Below are 23,131 nucleotides of genomic sequence, written 5' to 3' on the forward strand. Positions count from 1 at the left end.
GGATGTGTGAATTTGTTCTAGGCCTAATACCACAGCCACTTGCAGATCCTTTGTGCTAAAAAGAATGGGTGAAGTTAAGAGCTTAGGTAATTTGTTTCTCTTTCTTGATTTCAGTAGATGAGTATGGTGATTTGTCACTGAATGAACCCTTTTCAGTGGCAGATATGCAAAGCTAATGTCTAAAATCCCGTTCATTTTATATGTATCCACAATGGTCTAGACTTGGGTAGACCCGGATTGTTTAAAGACCCAATGGCTCAGATTGTGCCACACCATCTCCACTATAAAGGTATAGTGGAACTGATTTTCAATTTTCAAGTCATCACTGAGGTATTTCGAAAACCAGGTCCACTGCTCTATAGCTTCCCTTTCTACAACAACCCTGGCAATATGCCACCACCCATTATTAGGGTCAGCAGCATTGGTAGTCAATAACTGCCCTTTATAAGTCCCCTTCAGATGGCACCTATCCAAACCTATTATTGGCCTACAATCATCCTTAAATCCTTTCTTCAATGGCCCCAAATAGCAGTATATGGTAAAAGCAAATAATTAGGTCAAAGTCATTTTCACTCCATTTTATGGAGTGGAAGACAGCTTGTCGCAGGCAAAAATGCCCTTTGTATTTCAGCGTGCTTCTGACGTGGTATTAATTACTGAACTTGACAGAAGGCCCAACATTTTGCACTTTGGACAGATCAGGGGGCCAAAAGTTCACCCAACTAATACTTTGAGGGCGACTAAGACTTTTTTCCCTTTAAAGAATATGTGTCTATCACCACATAAGATTATGCAGCAACAGACACACTCTTTTAAACACAATTTTTTATTTTTTTTTACAATGAACTATAGTTGCACAATTTTTTTTCTAAAAATTGTACAGGTTAATTAAATTCCTTGCACAATTTTTTTAGCTAAAAATTTTACAAATTAATTAAAGTCCTGTTAATTAGTTAATGTCCACATAAATCATAAAATCGCAAAATCGTCTTAAAGTGATGTGAAATTTGAAGTGAGGAATTCTAATAAAAATTATGTAAGTTATACATGTTAAGAAAAAAACTACTAGATCTTGAAATCCATCCAAGCCCCTTGCCTTTACCACATGGAGCGGTATAGCAGTCCCATTTTTTGTGAACGTTCGTGTGATAGATCTATAGTCGCTCGATTCTCCTAAGTTGTACCTGCAATCCTATGGGCAACTGTTCTTTCTCATAAATCAAGGAGCCTATCATAGGAGTCTTCCCACAACTGGGACAAGATAGTAGAAGTAGCAGACCGATCCACACTAGGAGTAGAGTAATTGATCACCTGTTCTACAGATGGTCGAACAACAGAACTAGGGGTTCACCTGCACGTGGTTGATTACTCTACTCCTGATGCGGATCGATCGATTAGCAAAAATAGGGGTTCATCACCTGCTCTTGGTCGACTACTCTACTCCATGGATCGGGTTCGCTATTTCTAGCGATCTATTCTAATCGATTTGCTACTTCCATCGATATATCCTATCCTGGGAAAACTCCTGTGATGGAATCCTCGATTCTTCTTGCCTATGCAACCTAAGAGGTCCAAACAATTGCAGCTTGTACAAAATCTACGAAGGAGGTCCAAACAATTGTAGTTTGTACAAAATCTACCACATAGAAGATTACACTGGAAATGCGGCTCCTCTACCACTTCACGCGATAAAGGTAAGCGGCATAATTGAATTTCATGACCTAATAATTTTTTTCTTAATATGTAAAGCTTATATCATTTTTATTAAAATTCCTCACTTCAAATTTCACAACACTTTAAGATGATTTTGCAATTTTATGATTTTATGTGGACATTGACTAAGTAACTAAATTTTATTTCATTTATACAATTATTTTAGATAAAATAAATTGTGCAAAGACTTTAATTAATCTGTACAACATAAATTGTACAACTTTTCATTTATACAATTATAATTCATTTAAAAGAGTGAGTCTATCGCCGCAAAAGCTTATGCTGCCACAAACACATATTTTTTTAAAAATTATGTTTCAACAATTTTGTTTAAAAGAATTATTTTGAGAAAAAATTGTGTTTATCACTGCATAAGCTTCTAGAGCTACATACATCTTCTAAAAAAAAGTTTTAAAAAAATTGAGTTGTGTGCAACAACAAACACATTCTTTAAAAAAAAAAAAATTGTATCAGATACGAAGTATGACACTTCTATTTCAACGACGTTAATATTAGAAGCATATCTCAAAGAAATGGGATCCTCTGTCCATTATATCTGTCTATTTTTTTCTGTCCAATGCAAAACTACATAATTTCACTTACTATTACTGCTGATATGGCACATAACATTGAATGCATATTTAGGGGGTGTTTAATAAATGAGTTTCAAATTCAATATTATCCATAAATGATGTTTGTTTATACCTAGTTGTACCCATAATCTTCTACTTTGAAATTTCGTGCCACATGATTCAAATGAAATTAGGCAAGCATTTGAGAACGAGATCCTTGAATTTGTCAGAGTTGCAATTACGTGCAGTCATGTTCATAAGTTCCATTTTTATCATTAATTTTACTATTGTTTCCCTCGTTTATTCTACCAAATATTGCGTTAATTGGCGAGTTTTACTCATTTTTGGCAATTGTGTTAGTTGTAGGGATTTAAAGCAAAAAGTAATTAAAAGGCGTGATTTTTTACTGGATCTGCTGTTCAGCGTAGGCACGTGGAAGTTTAACTTTTCCATGTCCGGAGATCTTGGGAGTTGAAGCGGAAGTTCCAGCCATGAGTCGAAGTCTCGAAAGTCCGATCACGGATGCTTCATCATATGATCATTGTTGATCTTTTCGGATAAGATGATTTGTTAGACCAATTTGATTTGGCTAACTAATAGTAGTCTACTAATAGTAGGAAACATGCGGTATTATTGATAGTAGAAGCTGAATAGGAAACAAAAAGAGAGAAAAAGCCGGATTCCTGTTTGATTAGGAGTTGGCCAGCAACAATTTCGGGATGAAATCTTTTGAAGTATCAGGCCGTCACTTGTTTTTCGGCCGAGTCTTCTTTCATTAGTCTTTAGGCAAAAAACCAATTGTTATCAATGGAGTCCTACGGATTTCCCTTGAAAATGCGTAGCTAAATCTCCATTTTCTAGTCGAATGTCAACTTGAAAACTCGATTCCAAACATTTGTGAGATCGAATTATTTTACTTATTTCTTTTATTCATTGGTATTCGTAGGTTTTCTGGTTTAACTTCTTATGATTATTTTATTGTTTGAATGTCAATGGTCTGATATTCAAATTAACCTAATAATTTATTGCCAGATTAATTGATTGAATCCGTAATTATTTAATCGATTAATACTAGTGCGCGACTAGCGTGATTGGTTCCATGTTAGGAAAACGTATAATCTAATTTAAACAAACTCTCGTAGCGTGACTTTTCTAATTCTTACTGCAATTGAGAAATTGAATCCTACAGCTGTAACTAGGGTTATTTCTTAGTTAGGAAAATAGTCGACGGACGTACGTTGACTATCGAAAAAGTTGGTTATTTATCGCGTGTATGACAACTACAATTAATATATTAATAAGTAATTAAATTATCATTGCATCGATAATCATTTGAATGAACCGTGTCTGAAAAATTACTCCTTTGGTTAGAGTCGTACTTATTATCGATTAATTCCTATTAATTTCCGTTAGTTGTTTTATTAGTTGGTTAATTAGTCTCTGTTTGGATCCCCTATTTTTTAAGTTTTTTTCAAAAGCTAGTTTTTCAAATATAATAAAAATTTTAAAAAAGTACTCTAAAAGGTAATCTAAAAATTAGTTTAATTTTTTTTAAAATTTTAAAAAATATTTCAAAATATATTCTAGAAACTCTTCTACTCTTAAATATTTCAAAATATTTTCTAAAAATATTCCAAAATACATTCTAAAAACTCTGTTACAGCAAAGTTTTTTAATATTTCCAAACGGCTAACCCAAAAATATTTTCTAAAATCCCCCATGCTCTGAACTCTAGACGAAATGAATTATCCCCGATCCCTCTGGATTCAACCATATTCACCGCTATATACAAATTTATATTTTTCTTGAGTAGGTAATTATTATTTTACAGGTCCGACACTTGTCACATGTTGATTCAGAAAGTAGGCTATCAATATTAAAATTGAATTTGAAATCCATTTACCGAACACACTCTAAATATGCATTCAATGTTATGTGCCACACAATCAGTATTAATAAGTAAAACTACGTAATTTTGTATTGGACAGAAAAGTGGACAAACATAATCTCAAAAACTCTCACTTTTAAGACAAATCTATCTTTGAGAATTATTTTAAGAAATTAGCCGGATATCACGGGAGTTTGTCTCTCTGTGCCCATAGAATAAGCTTTTTCTCACATGGATATCTTAAGAGTTTTCTTTCCTAGTGCCCATAGAGTAAGCTTTTTTCTCATTGCAACATCCACTACTACTCATCCATCTACATCGTCCTTTTCCCATTGTTGATCATCAAATAAGTCCTCAGGTGGGTCGTAAACAATCATATTAGGGAAAAGTTCCAAGAAGTCATCTTTTATTTTTTCCCTCAATTCTGGATATGGGAGGAGCCCCTTCAAGATCACTCTATAAGGCAATGATAGCAGGGGATCAGGAGAGAGCCTCATTTCCTCGTATATGTCCATTGCTTCCTTCGGTAGTCCACTGTCTAAGAAGGCCCTAATGAGGTCACCAAAGGTATGCTGATCAAAAAGCACGCCTTCCCTCTTTAAGTCATCCCATACACTCCTGGCTTCGTCTACTCTTTTATTTCTCGCTAGCATCATTAGCATATCCCTGTAGAAGAACATATCTGGCCTATACCAAATTTCTTTACGGACCACCTCATACAACTGGAAAATAAAAGACAAATGTAAGAAAAAGGAAAGACGTTACAGTTTAATTACTGATCCATCTATCAGTAGTAAAAGTTTGTACAAGCCTTAGAATACAAGGTGTACGCTACAATGAGAGAGTGGGTAGGTATGACATTTACAATAACTTGTTAATCTAGAGTTTTGAACCAAAAAAATAACAAAAAAACTCAAAGGCAAACACCATTTCCAGAATTTACTCGCATAAGCACCATAGGAGTACAATGCAAATCAGTTTCTTTTCAATGAATTTCATGATATTGGTATCTAAGTTCTAGCTCATTCACATTTCTGACAGCAAATGGCTATAGCAGTATAATCTAGAGTTTTGAACCAAAAGAATAACAAAACTCAAAGGCAAACACCAAGTCCAAATTTACTCGCATAAGCACCATAGGAGTACAATGCAAATCAGTTTCTTTTTAATGAATGTCATGATATTAGTATCTAAATTCTAGCTCATGCGAATTTCTGACAACAAATGGCCATAGCAGTATTCTGGTTTATAAAAGAGACACACACCCTTACTTGTTTTCTCTATACTTGAATGCAGAATTCCAAAGAACTAATTTCACGGTTACATTTATATGTGTATGTCAGCTAGAGTTGCAAACACGGAGTATTTCAGTTGTTCAAACCTATCTGTAACTAATGTGCATGTGTAAAATTGTGGATGTGTAAATTTGTTCTAGGCCTAATACCACAGCCACTTGCAGATCCTTTGTGCTAAAAAGAATGGGTCAAGTTAAGAGCTTAGGTAATTTGTTTCTCTTTCTTGATTTCAGTAGATGAGTATGGTGATTTGTCACTGAAAGAACCCTTTTCAGTGGCAGATATGCAAAGCTAATGTCTAAAATCCCGTTCATTTTATATGTATCTACAATGGTCTAGACTTGGGTAGACCCGGATTGTTCAAAGACCCAATGGCCCAGATTGTGCCACATCCCAGATTGTGCCACACCATCTCATCAAGTGATGTGGCACAATTTGGGCCATTGGATCTTTGAAGACAGGTCTACCCAAGTTTGAGCCATGTTGTTATCGCTCCACTAATATTGTCAATGGTCAAAGAAAATTATGATTACGTACTCCAACCATCTGCCCTGCTTGGCTCCTACAATTGTCTGAAATCATAAAGGTGTTTGCAACAAACTTCAAATATAGCTCAATTGGTGAATTGGTGACTAAAACTAAAAAACTAAGTATACTCTTCAGCTCCTAACAATCTACTGAGGCAGCATTCTCAACAAAAAGTTTCCAGCATATTATGCAATGAAGTGTAATGATTAGCTGTAGAGAGACCAACAAAGTGCAAGGAGAACATGACTTCAAAATGCACCAATTTACATTGCGTGCTCTATCACATTAAGCCAGAAACTCTACCAAATGCTGCTTTGCTCAATGTCATAATGCACATACTTTAGCAAGAATCCAACCAAAAAAAGGCAACCAAATATTGTCATCATCTATTATCACAACTAAAACATAAAAAGAATTAGAAGCTCATCTAAGAATCCATCAGATAACATGATCTAATCCAAAAACTTAATTTTTGGACGAGTATACTAGACCCTTCTAGCTTTGCATCAGAATCATGACCCTAAATTTCAAAGAGAATAATGTTGAACACAACATTGTATCTTCTGGAGTTAAATTATTAAAGACTAGAGAAAGAAAAAAAAAGAGGACAACGTAATCCTTGACAAATTGCAAGATCAGTATTTACATAACATCTGACCTTGATGGAGAGAAAGACAAGGTCTTGTCTCTGGAACTCAGCAAGGACAGCAATCAGGTCGGATTTAAGGAGGCGGGAGACGTGGGATTTCATGAACCTCTCCAAGCGTATGGGATTTGTCTGAAGGCGCTTCAGCTCTTTAGCCACCATTAAACCCTCTTTTCCGATCTCCTTCTTCCTTCTCCATATTGATAGGCTTGGGCTCGATGACCCTGACGTCGACGAGGGTGATCCTAATGCCTGATGGCTAAAGATTTGTCTAAATGATGAATTGGGGTGGTGCAGTGGGGTGATGAGATTTGAGGAGACTCTGCGCAGGCCCTGACGCCACATTCTAGGCAAAATTGCTAGTCACCTAAGGTTTCAGGGGTATACAAACTTTGGGTAATATAAATGTTGACCCTTTATTCCCTGCTGGCGAATCTATAGTGTCACTACAGATCTCATGTCAAAATTTCATTGCTAACTGAGATACCATGCAGCATCAGAAATTGCCACTCCTAAGTCTCATCCTTCAGTTTCAACATAACATTGAAATAGAATTATTACACCAAAAAGCTTACAATAACCCAAAGTAAATGAAGAGAATGTTTTTCAATATGCCCCACATGATAAAAACAGAAAACAAGATAAATGGAGAACACAAGAGTGACAAAACCTAGCAAACAACAAAAAAGAAGAAGAAAACAAGATAGATTCAGAGAAAAGTATCTTGAGTTAGAATCTTCCATCATCATTTGGACGTCTTAGAAATCCTTCTAGCCCCTACAACTTCTGTTCCCCACTCTGACTTTTCAAATCTTAACCAGAGACACATGACTCATGGCCCAACTAGAACAAAATATTGTCTCAACCAGCAGTCTCATCAATTTTCTCTGTTGCAATGATTGGAGCTCTTCACGTACTTAAGGATAATACACCTTAAGTCCCAGTTTCCAAGCTTTAGTGCACATTTTCCAAGATACTTTGCTGGAACGATTTTGTTGGGAAAATGCTTCCTGTTGTTTTAGAAATATCCAAATTAAGATGCCTAAAACTCACTTAAGAACAACTGAACCCACTCTCTCACAAAACTCACCCAGAACCTGAATGCAATATGCTTCTATAAACAGCAGCACTCAATAGGATCTGAAAAACTGCTTGGTTGACATGGTGAACAAAGCATAATTGGTGAAAATTATTTATCTAACTAATCGTACTACCACCCATGTAAACAACATAATCACTTCATCTCTTCCAAAATAAAGTGCTCACTAATTCTCAAGGAAAATGCGATTTTCATAACTTTGAAATATGTCCAAAGAGTAATAATGGTGGCTATCTCAAACTTGGCCACAGTGCACATGCTTATCAAGGCATGTTACTACCCACTCAAGTTGGTGAATCAATTTCTGTCAACTTTCGCAACCTCAATTGCCATCATGTCATGGACTATCTTTGGCCCGTATCATCAACTGATGCAGGTGTAGTCTGAAGCATGAGAAGAAGATGACTTGGGTTCACATAAAAATCAGATTTCAAGCAACAGTGAAAGTTGGTAACTGATTTGATGCTAGAGAGGAAAAATATAATAATGTTCCTCAAAGACCTTAAAGCAAAAACCTTCTAACCTTAATATAGTCAGAAAAATAAGAATAAGAGTCCACTATTTCTGCATAATTTTTGCTAACATAGACCATCATGAATCCAAAGTAGAGTTGCTCTTAATTGGCAGAAAGTCAATTAATTTTGGTTCAATTAATTCCTACATCAATTTACACTAAAGTGAATTAATTTTGGTTCAATTAATTCCTACATCAATTTACACTGCCTGTATCAAGAATGTCTTCTGATTTAAAGAAACAAGAATCTCCACTTTCACTCAGTATAATTGCTATAGCTTAAACAGGCAGTCTCCATATTTACATTTCTTGCCTAATCTCTACATTATACTCGAAGTAAGACTTTTAAAGCAACAATGTCAAGACTAAAACTAGGGACAACAGCCTTTGCATAGTGATATTACAAGCTTCTTCTACAAACTTTAACTCCCCATATTAAAAAAGGGAGTACATCTCAAGATGCCATAAGAATGTAGTGAATCTGCAGAAGTACATCTATGTGTCTAACAAGCAAGCAGGCAAATACTAAATGGTTCAAAAAAAAGTAATTGCTAGAAACTGTAGAAATCTCACTGTACAAGAACCATAAAAGTCCAGAGATCTCCTACATTTCTGAACCTTAAACCTGTAATGTGATCTGCATACCACTTTTACAGAAACTGTCTTTACAAACTAAAACCATATTATATACATTGCTTAGTCCTTCTAAGCTAATATGCTTGTGTCAAACATACTCTTACTTCCAAAGCAGGAAATTCAACACTCATTCTTTCTCTAACATCTTGGAATTTGCGCTAGATATATATTGAACTCCCCAGAGAGTTTCATAAATTAATCACTCTCCCCTCAATCCTCTTTCTTTGCTTCTTTTATGTAAAGTGAGGAAGAGGCATCTCCCTTAAAAAGACACAGCATGGCAATTTCAGATAATTAACCCAAAAAGAACCTAAAAAGTCAAACTCAAGAGTAGCACAAGCTAGAATGCAAAAAAATGCTCGTTCACGAGTACACAATTTTATATAGACCTAGTCCATAGTTGCATAAAGGGAATTGCAGTCCTATATTTTCTTGTCTTCAAAATTTCTGCATTTCAAAGTTATTGGAAATTCAGCCACCATATACTCAGAACTTCTAACTGAATGTTTCCTTTCCAATCAGTTCAAAATTTCCTATTTCCTTTCGTTTATTTCTTCACAAAGGTGGTCTACTCAACTATTAAATTTCAATTTCCTGCTGGCTTTCTACAACTTTGACATATTGCTAAATCCAACAAAAAAAAGGATATTTTAACCTCTTCAAACCTACAAAAATAACATAGCATACTACAAAAAATTAACTATGAGTAAACAATTCGAACACCAATTCCAACCAAAACCCTTTTAATTATTCGTGCATTCAAACCTAATTTTACTATTTCATCAGCCAAATAGCAGAATACACAAGCTCAATAGCTAGAATAAAGCAAATATCATCAAAGAAGAAAATTGAAATCATTCAACATATATATTAAAAACACAAACCCTCAATAATTTCCAATCTTTTTTACCTGTTTAAGGGCATTAGGAAGAGAGTGAGTACTGCTTTGGTTAAGGCATTCAACTCCTGACCAGTCCACAAAGTCCAACAAATCAACCTGAAAAACAAAGCCCATCATTCTTTTTCTTGTTTTTAACATTGTCTTCTTTTTTTTTTTGGTTAAACTGAAAATTAAAGGAAAAAAATGAAAAACCGAAGACAGAGAACATATGGGAGATTAAATACTGATTACTATTGATCTAAATTGAGAAAATTACTTACTTGGCTTCCTTGAATTGCTGAGGCTGATTCGGCAGACATGGCTGACGATGTGATGCAAATCCACCAAACCAACCATTACTCTTAGGAGACAATACCGAAAAGAAAAAAGAAAAAGAAACTAAATCAAAATAGATAAAATGGCTGCTAGATTTTCAGGGTATATGTATTAAGTAAATTTACACTGACCTCCTTTAGCCTTGTTGATATTATAGAAAAATCCATCTGATTTATGGAAATTGGAGTATATTAAGATAACTTTTTGCGGTATTTATTTATTAATTTTTTTAGGGTTATTATCACTTTATCCCCTTAAACTATATTACTACTATCAGTTTATCCCCTAACGCTATCTTTTAGTCACTTCATCTCCATAAGTAATTCAACTCAACATGTTAAGAAATTTTGGACAAAAATACCACTTTATTCTATAGCATTACTACAATGATATTATTACTTTATTCCTTTAAATTATAGTGATATAATCGATTTATTTCCTAACATTATTTTCTTGGCATTTTACTTCATCGTTAATCTAACTACTATGGTCAAAAATTTTTAAATATATTTACCCTTACATAAATAATTAAAAATAAAAAATTTAGAATGATTATTCTTCTTTTTTTCACTTTAAGAGATCCAAAAATATAAAAATAAAAGGGTTTTTTCAAATTTCATTTTTCACACTTATTAATACTATGAAAAGAAAAAGAGATAGGAAAGAAGGAGACAGAAAATAGGTTTTACAAAGAAAAAAAAGTCTAACATTATCGTATTAATTTAAGATTGTTGGGATTATGATTGAAATCTGATGGTAAACAGTAAAGTGAAGTAATTTCAAAATAATAAAAGTATTTAATTCTTTCTTATTTATATTTTCTAAAAAAAGAATTGAGCTCTCTCTCTCTCTCTCTATCTCTCTCTCCCCCTCTCCCTCCCCCTTCGGATCTTTCTATTTTTTTATATTAATAAGATTGTCAAGAAGAAAAAAATTAATATTTTGACTTTTTTTCTTAATACTAAAGAGGAGAATAGCCACTCTAAATTTTTTATTATTTTTATTATACAAAGATGAGGGTACTTTCTTCTAAAGTTTTTTAACTTGCTAAGTTGGTTTAATGGTGGGATAAATTGTCTAAAAAAATTCTATGGGGTAAATTGATATTGAGATTATAGCTTATGGGGGTAAAATGATAATAACTTTAAGGACTAAACTTGTCTTTTTACTTTAATTAACAAAATCCGTTAAGTTTGACCGTTAGTCTTAGGGGTAAAGTGATTAAAAAATAACGTTAAGGAGGAAATTGATAGTGGCATCGAACATTAAGAGGGTAAAGTGATAATAACCCTTTTTTTTAAGCAAAAGATTGGTGGGATTTAAGAAGTGAGAAGAGAGCAGGAATTAGAAGTCATTAGAACTTAAGAACTCTAAATTCTAAAGATTCAATTTTAACCACTAGATCAAAGTAGCCTCAACTTATTTTTACAGAATATTTTTATAATAATATGAGATAATGATCACTTGCATTTAGGGATGGCAAGTTGGCAACGAGATGGTTTTGGCCTCACCCCATTGTCAAATAACTCCCTCTCATCCCCTACCTCAAATCCTGCCACCGTTCCCCACCCCTGACCCCTGCAGTTCCCCTTGTAGGTGCTCATAGGGAAAGAAAGCAAAAGGATAAATCACGAAAAGTCCTCTTAAGTTTTGCACTATTTTGTACTTTATCTCCTAACATTATAGTTTTGGTACTTTTATCCCCTTGACTGGTAGTCAAAACATTCAACTAGTAACTGTGGTGATGGTTAATAGGTAAGGACAATGGTATTTTTGGTAAAACAATGAATAGACAAAACTGCCCACAGATACGTGTTAGATAATATTTTTTTCTAAAAATACCCTTCTTGGAGAGAAAAAAACCCGCTCTTGCTAATGTATTTTGCAAAGAAAATGAGCAAATCATATGCTTGACGATTCTAAAAAAAAAACTTTTTGTTTTTCAAATTATTTTATCTAAAAGTAAAAAAAAGACATTAATTTATCGTACAAATTATACCTTATAATTTGAACATCCAAGAAATCCCCTTCTGGAATTTTTCGGTGTCCACAATCTTGTTAAGAGTGCTATTTTACCACATCTATAGATTTCTTAATTTGGTTCTTTTAGATGCTGTCCATGACAACATCTAGAGAAAAATCAACGAAATGAATTTGAAGTAGTTTAGAACATTTTTTTCCTTTTTCGACCTCAAATGTAGGACTTGGAAATTTAAAGGCTTTAATGAATAATAAATTGATAACAAAATATTTCTGAACTTGAAGGGAAACATTTCTTTATAAATAACACATTGGGGCATTTTTGTCAGAAATTTTAATGATTTAAATGGGGGTATTTTCATCTAATTTGATGTTTCAACGAATTATTTGCTGAGGTGGACTAATAGAGGGGATAAAGTGCTAAAAAGTTAACGTTATGGGGCAAAGTACAAAACACCACAAACCTTAGGGAGACTTTTCGTGATTTTCTCAAAGTAAAATGCAAACAAGCTCAATTTGCCATTGTAAAGAAAGTAAAATTCTTTATTAGGACCAAAATCCAGAATAAAATGAGCTTTTTCAGGTAACATAACCCCAAAAACTACATTCCAATTTGAAAAGCTAAGCAAATCTTGAATGTATGGATGAGACTTTTAATCTTGCATTGTTATCTAAGCAAGCGTGGTGTATTGCTACACAACCATCTAGCCTTCTTCATCGGGTATATAAAGCTAAATATTTTCCCAATACTGATTTCTTCCAAGCTCACGAAGGATCACGGTCTTCCTGGTCTTGGCGCGGACTATATGAGGTGAGGAAGTATATAGAAGCAGGAAGCAGATGGCGAGTTGGTTCTGGCCAGTCTATCAAAATCTGGAAAGATAGGTGGCTTCCACGGCCATCTACTTTTAAAATCGTGTCGCGGTCTACTGCATTGCCTGAGAATTCCACAGTTGATTGCCTAATAGACTACGAGCGAAAGACTTGGCGAGTTGACTTATTGCAGGAAATTTTTTGGCCCGAGGAGATTGAATTAATTCAAAGCATTCCAATTGGAGACACTCATAATAGGGATAAGCTAATCTGGCATTTTTCAAAGAATGGATATTTTACTGTGAAGAGTGCGTATCACTTGATCAAGCAGCGATCTTCTAATTGGGAGAATTTGCCATCAAGTAGTAGTACTCTGAAGCAAAATGTTTGGTCTCGGCTTTGGCACTTGAATCTTCCTGAGAAGATTAAAATTTTCTTATGGAGGGCATGTAAAGATATACTGCCAACCAGCACAAAACTCAATGAAAAAGGGCTCCATTTAGATACCTCTTGCCCTTTATGTCTTGCTCCAGTTGATGATATTGATCATACCTTCTTAACTTGTCCTGTAGCTGTGCAATCGTGGGCGCTTAGCTTCTTAACCCAGAAAGTTCAACTGCAATCGGCTGATCATATAACATCCTGGCTTCCCAACCAGCTTTTTGCGACTATCAAGCAAAGAGATGGAATTGGTGGGTGTTATTCTTTGGAATTTATGGAATAATCGGAATGGAGCAATCTTTGATGGGCCCTACAGAGATCCTCTTAGCTTGGTCTCCCTATCCATAGCATTCCTGAATCAATTCCATGAAGCAAATTCCAAAGATAAGTGCAATACGCCTACCTTTCTTCAATCAAGGTTATCAATAGGTCATTGGATACGACCTAATGCAGGTTTTGTTAAGGCAAACTTTGATGGAGCTGTGTTTATGGATGATAAATCATCAGGGGTTGGTGTTATTATCCGAGATGATAAAGGAAGTTTTATTGCTGGCCTCTCCAAGAAAATTCCTGGGATATTGGAACCAGAAGTGGTTGAATCATTTGCAGCCAAACATGCTACTCAATTACTACAATCTTTGGGTTTCAATAAGATTGTTTTGGAAGGAGATTCACAAAAAGTCATCAAAATGCTGGACCGTTTGGAATCTGATGATTCATCGTGTGGCTTGTTGATTGATGATACCATTGTCTTATGTCAAGATTTCATGTGTTGGGAAGTTTCATGGATTTCTAGGTCGTTTAATGTTCCTGCTCATAACATTGCTAAGTATGCTGTTAATCTTTCAGACTCTTGTATATGGAGAAACTCTCCTCCATCTTTTATTTGTTCTGCACTTGTTGCAGATTCAATCTCATGATTAATAAAATTATTCTATTTTATTATCAAAAAAAAAATGTATGGATGAGACCTTATCAGGAACGAAGCCCCAATCCTTCAAGTAATTAAGGCTACATATTGTTAATTGATTGTTTATTCTAATTAGAATGAATTCATAATTATTAGATTTTATGTATGATTATTAGGTATTTAGATTATAGGTATAATTTTTTATATTTTATTTAATTAATTCAGGAGACGAAGTGGGGGTGTGCTTCCCCACCCCCTCCCCCTTTTAATCTCCTCCCACCTCATTCCTGCCTTGTCTCTATTCCGTTCCAACTCCTATTCCATTCCTCTCTGCGAGGTGGGCACTCACCCCTATTGTTGTCCCTACTTGCACTTTCATAACTGCATCTCCTTGAAATTTTTTCGGTCACAGAAAGAGACGATAATGCACTTACAAGTCCTAATTACTAGTTAAGAGTATTTGAGACAATTCATGAGAATAGAAAAGCAAATGGTAGTACCAACAATAAATAGTAGGGTGTCATGACAATTCCCTAGTTATGAGTATTTGCTATGAGTTGCAAATTATTTTTACGACTCTTTCCTAAAACTTTTTGCCAATGAATTTGGCAATTCATTCTAGTTTATTATTTTTGAAAATGATACAAATAACTATAACTTAGGTGATTTTGCATCATTTTCACGATGACCTCTACAACCTTGACTACAAAGTTTAATACTTTCAAAATATGAAAAAATTGTGAAACTTCACTTAATAAATAATGAAAAGACCAAGAGTAATAGATATATTTTTTTTAGAAGGAAGAGTAATAGATAGTTTCAAACCACAATAGCCATTAGCTTGCTGAAAAACTACTAAATAGGTTCATACTTATACAGAATTAATAATATCATCACTATTCACAATTCTATCCATTATTAGTCCTAAAATATTAGGACCAATGTGAAAACAAGGGAAAATGAGCTGAGGACATAAAGCATAATGAGTTTCTTTAGAACAATTTTGTCCCTTAGGGAAATTAAAAGGTGTTCTTGTCTTTTTATTAAGCAAAAAAAAAAGAAAGAAAAGAAAGATGGAGTGGCTAGTACTTTTTTGGAGAACCAATATTAGGGATGACAACAGAGACGAGTGCCTGCCCTACGGGGGAGTAATGGCCCCGTCCCCAGCTTCAACTTATTAATATAAATAAATATAATATATTATATAATCTAATAATAATAAATTTAGAATATTTGGTAACTAAACATAACCTTTATTCCATTTCTATCCAAGCATGAACCACTTGTCCTGTTTCAAAACTCCAATATCAACACAAGCAAACAGTAAAGTCACCATTGCATGATTATCAGGCTTTACTCTTGCTCTCTGCATATCATCAAAAAGCTCCAAGACTTCACTATACCTGAAAAATTAACCTATCCGGTGATCAATGCATTCCAAGAAAACAACATCCTTCACTAACATTTTATCAAAAACCTTTCTTGCCTCATTAAGAAGTCTAGATTCCCGTACATGGAAGGCATAAAATTCCTAGACTCCAACTTCTTTATGAGCATCTCACTAATCAAATTATGAAACAAAGGTGTTAGGACATTGATTCGAAGATATCAAATTCCTAGTTGATATTTGGCACAGGCATGTTACACACTCTATGAGTATTCTCAGGTGTTGTCTATACAATATAATTGAGGTTCTTAATTTTCTTGGTGATTTATTTCAACACTTTTCTTGTTTCATCTTTCATTTTTCACTTTTTTCAGCTTTGTATTTTATTTTGTTCCTTGAATTTGGCTTTGATCTTTTGAATAAAGGCTTCTAGAATAAAAACCAAATTATCACCCGCGAGTACCTGCAAGGGAAATAGGGCGGGGCGGGACAGGAGGAGTTTTTTGGCACCCCGCCCTATTGCCATCTCTAACCAATAACAGGTACAGACCTTCTTAGTATCTTTTGCCTTTTCTTAAAAACTTGTATTTTAGCCACAACGACTCCCTAAAAGATTTATAATTACCACTGAGAACTCCTCCTTTTTTGTGAAATTGGATATCTTACATCGACTTTCCTTAAGGTTTATTTAACATACAAGCGCATGTCTTATAAGTGCATTAACAATTTTTAAAGCTTTTCTCTTTTTGAATAGTATCATTCTTTTCTATGCTGTAAATTCAAATTCAAATTACACTAGTAACTCATTTTGGGCCACCTAGTTAATGAAAATTGATTATTTATTGAATTTCTTTGCCACCAAGCAAAGTTGTTGTCTTTTTACATTGGCAAAGTTGTTGTCTTTTTACATTACATAAAAAGGACTCCCATACAACTTTAGAAATGTCAAAAGTTCATTGTTGAAAAATATACTAATATATAAGTTGTAAAAAATAAAATGTACTCGTAACTTAAATTATTAGTAAATGACTAAATAATTATGAGTTGAGGTTTGGATACTGGTTATCTTATCCAACTTTGCATATATGCAGGTTGTTAAATTCATAAGTAAAAAATTATAACCCATATTGTTTCGAGAGATGAAGAAAGAGCACTTAATATGTAAGTAAGAGCTCAAAACCTAATAGTTTAAACTTTTGGGTCAGAGTTAGGTTCCGAATTTACATATTGGACTTTTCAATGGGTTCTCTCGAGGTGTTTTCTCCCTAACAACTGGTATCAAAGTTTCAAGTTGCGAGACTGGACTACTCATGAGCAAGTGGATTTTTCTCGAGGTTGGATCGGTGAAAATTCACTTCTTAGTAGTGGATCGAAGTGCCAAGAAGTTGGATTGGTGTTGGATCAGGTGTGCCAAGGGTTTAGCAGGGGTCCAGTTGGTGTTAGACCAAGAAATCAAGGATTGGCAGGGGTCCAGAATTCAATTTAAATATTGAAGAAGAGCGGGTCCATGATTGGGTGAAGAGATGACCTTAGGTGCTAATGTGGATTCGCGTTAAGTATTAAAGTGGGTTTGGAAAAGAGCTTGTAAACTTGGGTTCAATGGGTTACTCATAAGGGGAGAGATTTATTAGGTTCATGGGTAAAGGATTATGTCGCACATTGGTTCAAAAGATGGAGAAAGAGTACTTAATATGTAAGTAAGGGCTCGAGACATAATAAGATCTCCGTTTGGATTAGCTGTTTTTGGGGGTGTTTTTAAAAAACTTTACTGTAGCAATGTTTTTAGAGTATATTTTGGGATATTTTTAAAAAATATTTTGGAATATTTAAGGGTAGTAGAGTTTTTAAAATATATTTTGGGATATTTTTTAAATATTTAAAAAATTTAGACTACTTTTTAGAGTATTTTTTAGAGCACTTTTTAAAAATTTTTATAGTATTTGAAAAACTAATTTTTGAAAAACTAAAGGATCCAAACATAAACTTAAGTTTTTGGGTCATAGTTAGGTTCTTGATTTACATAATGAACTCTTCGATGGGTTCTCTCGAAGTGTTTTCCCCATTTTTGAAAATTGAAAACCATACCTTAATCTAATTTTTTCAAGTAGGTTTGACTAATCTAACCATTTTAAAAATTATGGGTTGGTCACCCTATTTTTCAATTTAGGCCAATTTGGTGTTCTCCATCATCCGCTTTTCCGATTCTTTTTAAACACCCCTATCTGCTACTACTACTTCATGAATCGGATTCCATGTGACCAATCTCCCTAACTAAATGATATGACCAACACTACTAACTAATAAACTAACACCACGTGATTAATAAACTAACCAATATGTCACTAGTTTGGTTTATTTATTTATTTTACAATTCCTCCTTTAAACCAAACTTCTCTAATTTGGACATACCTAACATCTTTTCAACTTGACAAATGTTTTTGTCTTTAAAGCCTTCATGAAAATGTCTATCACTTGCTTTTAAGTTCTGCAATAATCAATCTCAATCTCTTTCTCTCGAATCAACTCACGTAGGAAATTAAAGAATACTTGATATCTATGTACTTGCTACGCACATGGAAAAGTGGGTTATTAGACAGTTCAATTGTTGACTTACTATCATAATAAATTTTCGTAGCATAAACTTGTTTGTGTTGTAGAACATCAAGCATGCGACTCGACCACAATGCATGAGTTGCACTATTAGCTACTGCAATATACTCCACTTCTGCATAGACAATGTTATCATTTGTTGCTTTTTCAAACTCTAAAAACCCCTCAAGAGCCAATAAAAAATGCATATCCTGAAATATTTTTTCTCTCAATCGTATCACCGATTCAATCACTGTTTGCGTAGCCAAATAATTCAATTGGATCATTTCTTGAATAACAAAATATTATCATTATGAATACCTCCAATATACCTCAAAATCTTCTTACCCACCTACAAATGTGACTGACATGAATATTTCATAAACCTGCTAATCAAATCAATAGCAAAATTGATGTTTATCTCATAGATATCAAATAGTTCGAACTCCCAACAAAACTTTGAAAGTAGGCAGGATCCACATATCCATCAATACCCTCCTTAGTCAAATTCAACTTCATTTTTCCTCAACTAGAGTTAGAATTGGATTAGTTGTATCCATCTTAAATTTCTTCAAAATATCACATGCATATTTCTTTTAAGACATAAAAATCCCACAATGAGACTGAAAACTTCAACCCCTAGAAAATATGACATAAGTCCCATATCTATCATTTCAGACTACTTAACCATGGCCTTTCTAAAGTTTGCAATCATTCTTGAAATATTTCAAGTAAAAATCAAATCGTCTATATACAAGTACATGATAAGAATATCACCACAAACAAAAGATTTAATATATATATATATATATATATGATCTCATATGGATACTTCTAAAAATCACGAGTAAGAAAATAGGAGTCGATTCTTGTATACTATGCCCTCAGTACTTGCTTCAATCCATACAAGACTCTCTTCAACCTATATACTTTGTTTTCCTGATCTCTTCTGACAAATCCTGTAGATTGCTCTACATATACTTCTTCATTGAATATTCCATTCATTATCATACGAACTGTGTCAAACCTATCAATAGGTGCAAACACATCTAAGTAGTCAATTCCGGGTTTCTGCTTAGTCTTTGACCACTAACCTCACATTGTACCTATCAACCTCTTAATTGGGCTTAAATTTCGTCTTATACACTCATTTCACTCCAATTGTTTTTTTACCAGTTGGAAGAGAAGCATCTAGGTGTCATTTTCTCAATAGCATGAATTTCGTCATCGATTACATTCACCTAATGATCATCACGATCTACCTCCTCATGTACTATTGGGTCACAATCTGCAAGTAAAGCAAAATTAATACATAATCGTACATATCTTCTTCAAAAAAGTATTATCTGGTGTAATTACATAATCCTACAAATGAGTTAGCATCTACCGCTAATACTATGGGCGTCCAATTAACTCAATCTATGAACCCTGAGCAACTAGAGATGGCTAAAAATCAAGATTAACCTCCTCTTCCTGATAATTTAAAGTCACCTCTGCTGTCTTGAGATCTCCAATAAACTAGTCCCAAGCACCTCTTTTAACAAATGTCACATCTCTACTCACTTTCACTTTTTCTGTCACAAGATTATATAATTTGTGTGCCCTAGAACTTCATTATAGCCAATAAATACATATGACTATCTCTTGTCGTCAAGCTTCTTCCTCAACTAATTAGGAATATAAGAATAGGCAATGCAACCAAAAATTCTGAGATGGTCAAAAAAGGGTCTTCTACCACTCTAAACTTCTTTAGGGGTTTTTCCCAGAATACTTCTAATAGGATATATGTTCAACAAATACACAGCACAGGAAACTACCTTTGCCCATAAGGACTTTGGCATCTTTTTCCAATTTTAACATATACCTTACTATATCCATAACTGTCCTATTATTTCTTTCCACTGCTCCATTTTGTTGTAAAGTGTACCTGACAGTCAACTGATACTGTATACCATTTTTCTCATGAAATTTTAAAAATCATAAAAGACTCACATGTGTCAAAGTTTTCTTTAAAATATATATCCAATCCTTTCTACTAAAGTCGTTAATAAAGATGATAAAATACCTGCATCCTCCAGTAGAAGGAATCTCCATAGTGTATAAATCTAAATTAATAACTTCTAATGGTCTTCTATCCCTCCAAGATTTACTAGTGTGAAAAGAATCCATAAGTTGCTTTCTTAAACACATATCACAAATTCTGTCAGTATATCTGATATCGGATAGCCTATCAACCATTCTTCTACTAGCTAAAAATTTTAAACTGTCAAAATTTAAATAATTAAATTGCATATGCCATAGTCAATTACTGTCATCTATCACTGTACTCAGATAAAAAAATTTTGGTATTTAAATTCAATGGAAATAAGTGATTTGGAGTTATTAACACATTCGCAATCATTCCATTTTTTTTTAATCCAAAATAGTGCAAGTACCATTTTTGATATGAATGTCATATTTCTTTTTAGACAATTGACCTATACTCAACAATTATAATGTAGCTCAGGAACATAAAAACATCATAAATAAAATCAGCAACTCCATTTTTTCAAGCTGATAGGGATTTTTATTTCCAAATTTAACTTCACCACGGATAGATTCATCAAACTCAATATATGATTCTTTCTTACTAGAAATATGGTTACTATAGTCGGTGTCCAAATACTATTTATTTTTATCAAATATATCAATAGCATTACAAGCTAATAACAAAGTTTTAGATTTTTTACTAATATCTTGAACCTGATTATCAGCAACATTAGGCTGAAAATTTCTGTTTGTATTTTCTCCAGATTTACATTCAAATTGTCTATAGCCAAAATTTTCATAATTATAATATTGAATCTTCTATTCAAAATCATTCTAATTAAAATTATTTTTTCACCAAAATTATCACCTATGCCTCTATCAGAACTACCTCTAAAATTAAAATTATTACTTGTACTGCATCCAAGATTTGACGTACTTTTTCTACCTCTGTTGTTATAGCCATGACTACCTCTATTGTTATAACCCATTCTATTGTTGTAACTCGAGTTTCTCTGATTGGATTCACTTTGCTCCTTAATTATATTATTGCTTCTCAAATTCAACTAGGCCTGTCAAAGGTCCGGGTCTAGACCCGGACCAGGCCCGAATCCGTGAAATTATTGCGGGTATGGGTAGGGATTTAATTCCGTTATCCGGATCCGAATCCGGATCCATTTTATCAAACAAAAAAATAGGTCGGATACGGAATATAGTATTCCGACCCGTATTAGACTCGAATCCGGATATAAATGGATTAATAATTTAAAATATGTATATTTATCAATATAATTTTATTAGGGCGATGTATTTGAGTAAAGTCAATTTGATTTATTTTCTTATTTGGTTTTTTTTGTATTAGTTAGAAATTAGTGTACAAATATATTTTTTTCTCATTTTTATTAGAAATTATAAATTCTCATAATTTTTTTCGGGTAGACCCGGATCCGACGTCTCGGATCCGGATCCGGAACATAGAGTAGAAGACCCGTCGGGTAAACGGGTCGAATCCGGATCTGATTTGGTATGCCGGGTCCGGGTCCGGAATAATGAATTCCGGCATAGACCCAACACGTTGACAGGCCTAAATTCAACTACGCCTATAGCATCTTTTCTGTGATCCTTCTTTGGGATATCTTCTAACTTCCTATTAATTCTTTATTCATTCAGAATTAATGACTCCTACAAATCTTCAATACTCAAATTCATCAAATCTTTTGTCTCATGGATCATAGTTATCACATGATCTAAGTTTATGGATAGGGTGTTGAGAAACATGTTCTAACAAGGAAGTCATATTAATTGAGTTCCATCTCATTTTTAATATTTGACAAATGAGAAAAATATGACTCAATGAATTCAGAATTCTCCATTGTCACAAGTTCAAGCCTCCTTTCCAACGTCATCAAATTATTTTGTTGAACTCTATCAATCCCTTTATTTTTGTTCTCCAAAATATCCTAGACCTCCTTCACTGTGTCAGTCGCAACAATTTTTCCAAAAACTGACATATTAACTGCTTGATGAATCTATGACAACGGCAAACTATCTTTCATCTTGTTGTTTTCACTAGCATCCTGAGCAAGTGTTTTGACATTGGTTATCATCTGTTTCTATCAAAAATTAAACTCTACTTTTGTTTTGAATTTGTGATAGAACAAACAATAGTGGATTGGGGTTTGATATACTTAAATCTGTCGTAACTCTGATACCACTCTGATGGATCCAAATCGATAAACAAGCATAAATCCATGAGATAATACACAAGAAATTGATATTAAGGCAAAAAGAATTTTTTCTATTATATTAGTCAAGGGATAATTTCACAAACTTCCCATGAGAATTTTGACTATTTTACTGGTCTCCCTCCACATTTTAAAAATTACACTAATCTCTCTTAAGATTTATTATCTTGTAACATCTAAATCCAACCAATAATTAAAGTCCTATTAGGAGAGAGAAAATAATATGATTCCATCATTACCTCTCATCTACTAAATTGTTTAATTAAACTAATACCCGCCCAAACATTAAAAAAACTAGAATTTACTATTTATCATCAAGGATTAAATCACAAATGACAATATATCATTTTGTATATTTCACTTAATGTAAGATCCAAATTGCTCTTTTTAATTACAAACTTATTGTCAAACCTGATCAACAATAAATAATGAAACAAATTTGTAACCAAACTATTGCAAAGAGTGAACTTTAATACCATAAAAATCTCAACAACTAATCTTAATATGTTGACAAGAATATTTATGATGTTAATATTTATAATTTGTAATATTTTGATTGCAAATTTTTTTATTATTTGTTGTTGATCATGTTTGACAATAGGTATATAACTGAAAAGAACAATTTGAATATTG

The 23,131-nt window shown here is 33.6% G+C and overlaps 1 protein-coding gene and 1 long non-coding RNA gene across 3 annotated transcripts; one reads left to right on the top strand and one right to left on the bottom strand.

Annotated features, from left to right (window-relative positions):
• Nucleotides 1–1,061: 1,061 nt before the first annotated feature.
• LOC113727449 (uncharacterized) lies at nt 1,062–3,179 on the top strand. The gene is made up of 2 exons (XR_003457810.2): nt 1,062–1,694; nt 2,646–3,179. It is a non-coding gene; the product is annotated as an uncharacterized lncRNA (long non-coding RNA).
• A 1,058-nt stretch (nt 3,180–4,237) lies between these two features.
• Nucleotides 4,238–10,141, bottom strand: LOC113727455 (pentatricopeptide repeat-containing protein At1g62350). 2 transcript variants are annotated; one of them, XM_027251617.2, is made up of 4 exons: nt 10,053–10,141; nt 9,802–9,888; nt 6,655–7,166; nt 4,238–4,895 (listed from the first exon to the last, which is right to left on the bottom strand). In XM_027251617.2, the coding sequence occupies exons 3-4, from the start codon at nt 6,985–6,987 to the stop codon at nt 4,479–4,481; spliced, it is 750 nt and encodes a 249-aa protein (XP_027107418.2). In that variant the 5' UTR covers nt 6,988–7,166; nt 9,802–9,888; nt 10,053–10,141; the 3' UTR covers nt 4,238–4,478. The 2 variants fall into 2 exon arrangements, with proteins under 2 accessions (XP_027107418.2, XP_027107419.2); XM_027251618.2 differs by having other exon boundaries at nt 9,834–9,888; nt 10,053–10,099.
• Nucleotides 10,142–23,131: the final 12,990 nt, after the last annotated feature.

Source organism: Coffea arabica, chromosome 2e, assembly GCF_036785885.1.
Source record: "Coffea arabica cultivar ET-39 chromosome 2e, Coffea Arabica ET-39 HiFi, whole genome shotgun sequence".
Taxonomy (NCBI): domain Eukaryota; kingdom Viridiplantae; phylum Streptophyta; class Magnoliopsida; order Gentianales; family Rubiaceae; genus Coffea; species Coffea arabica.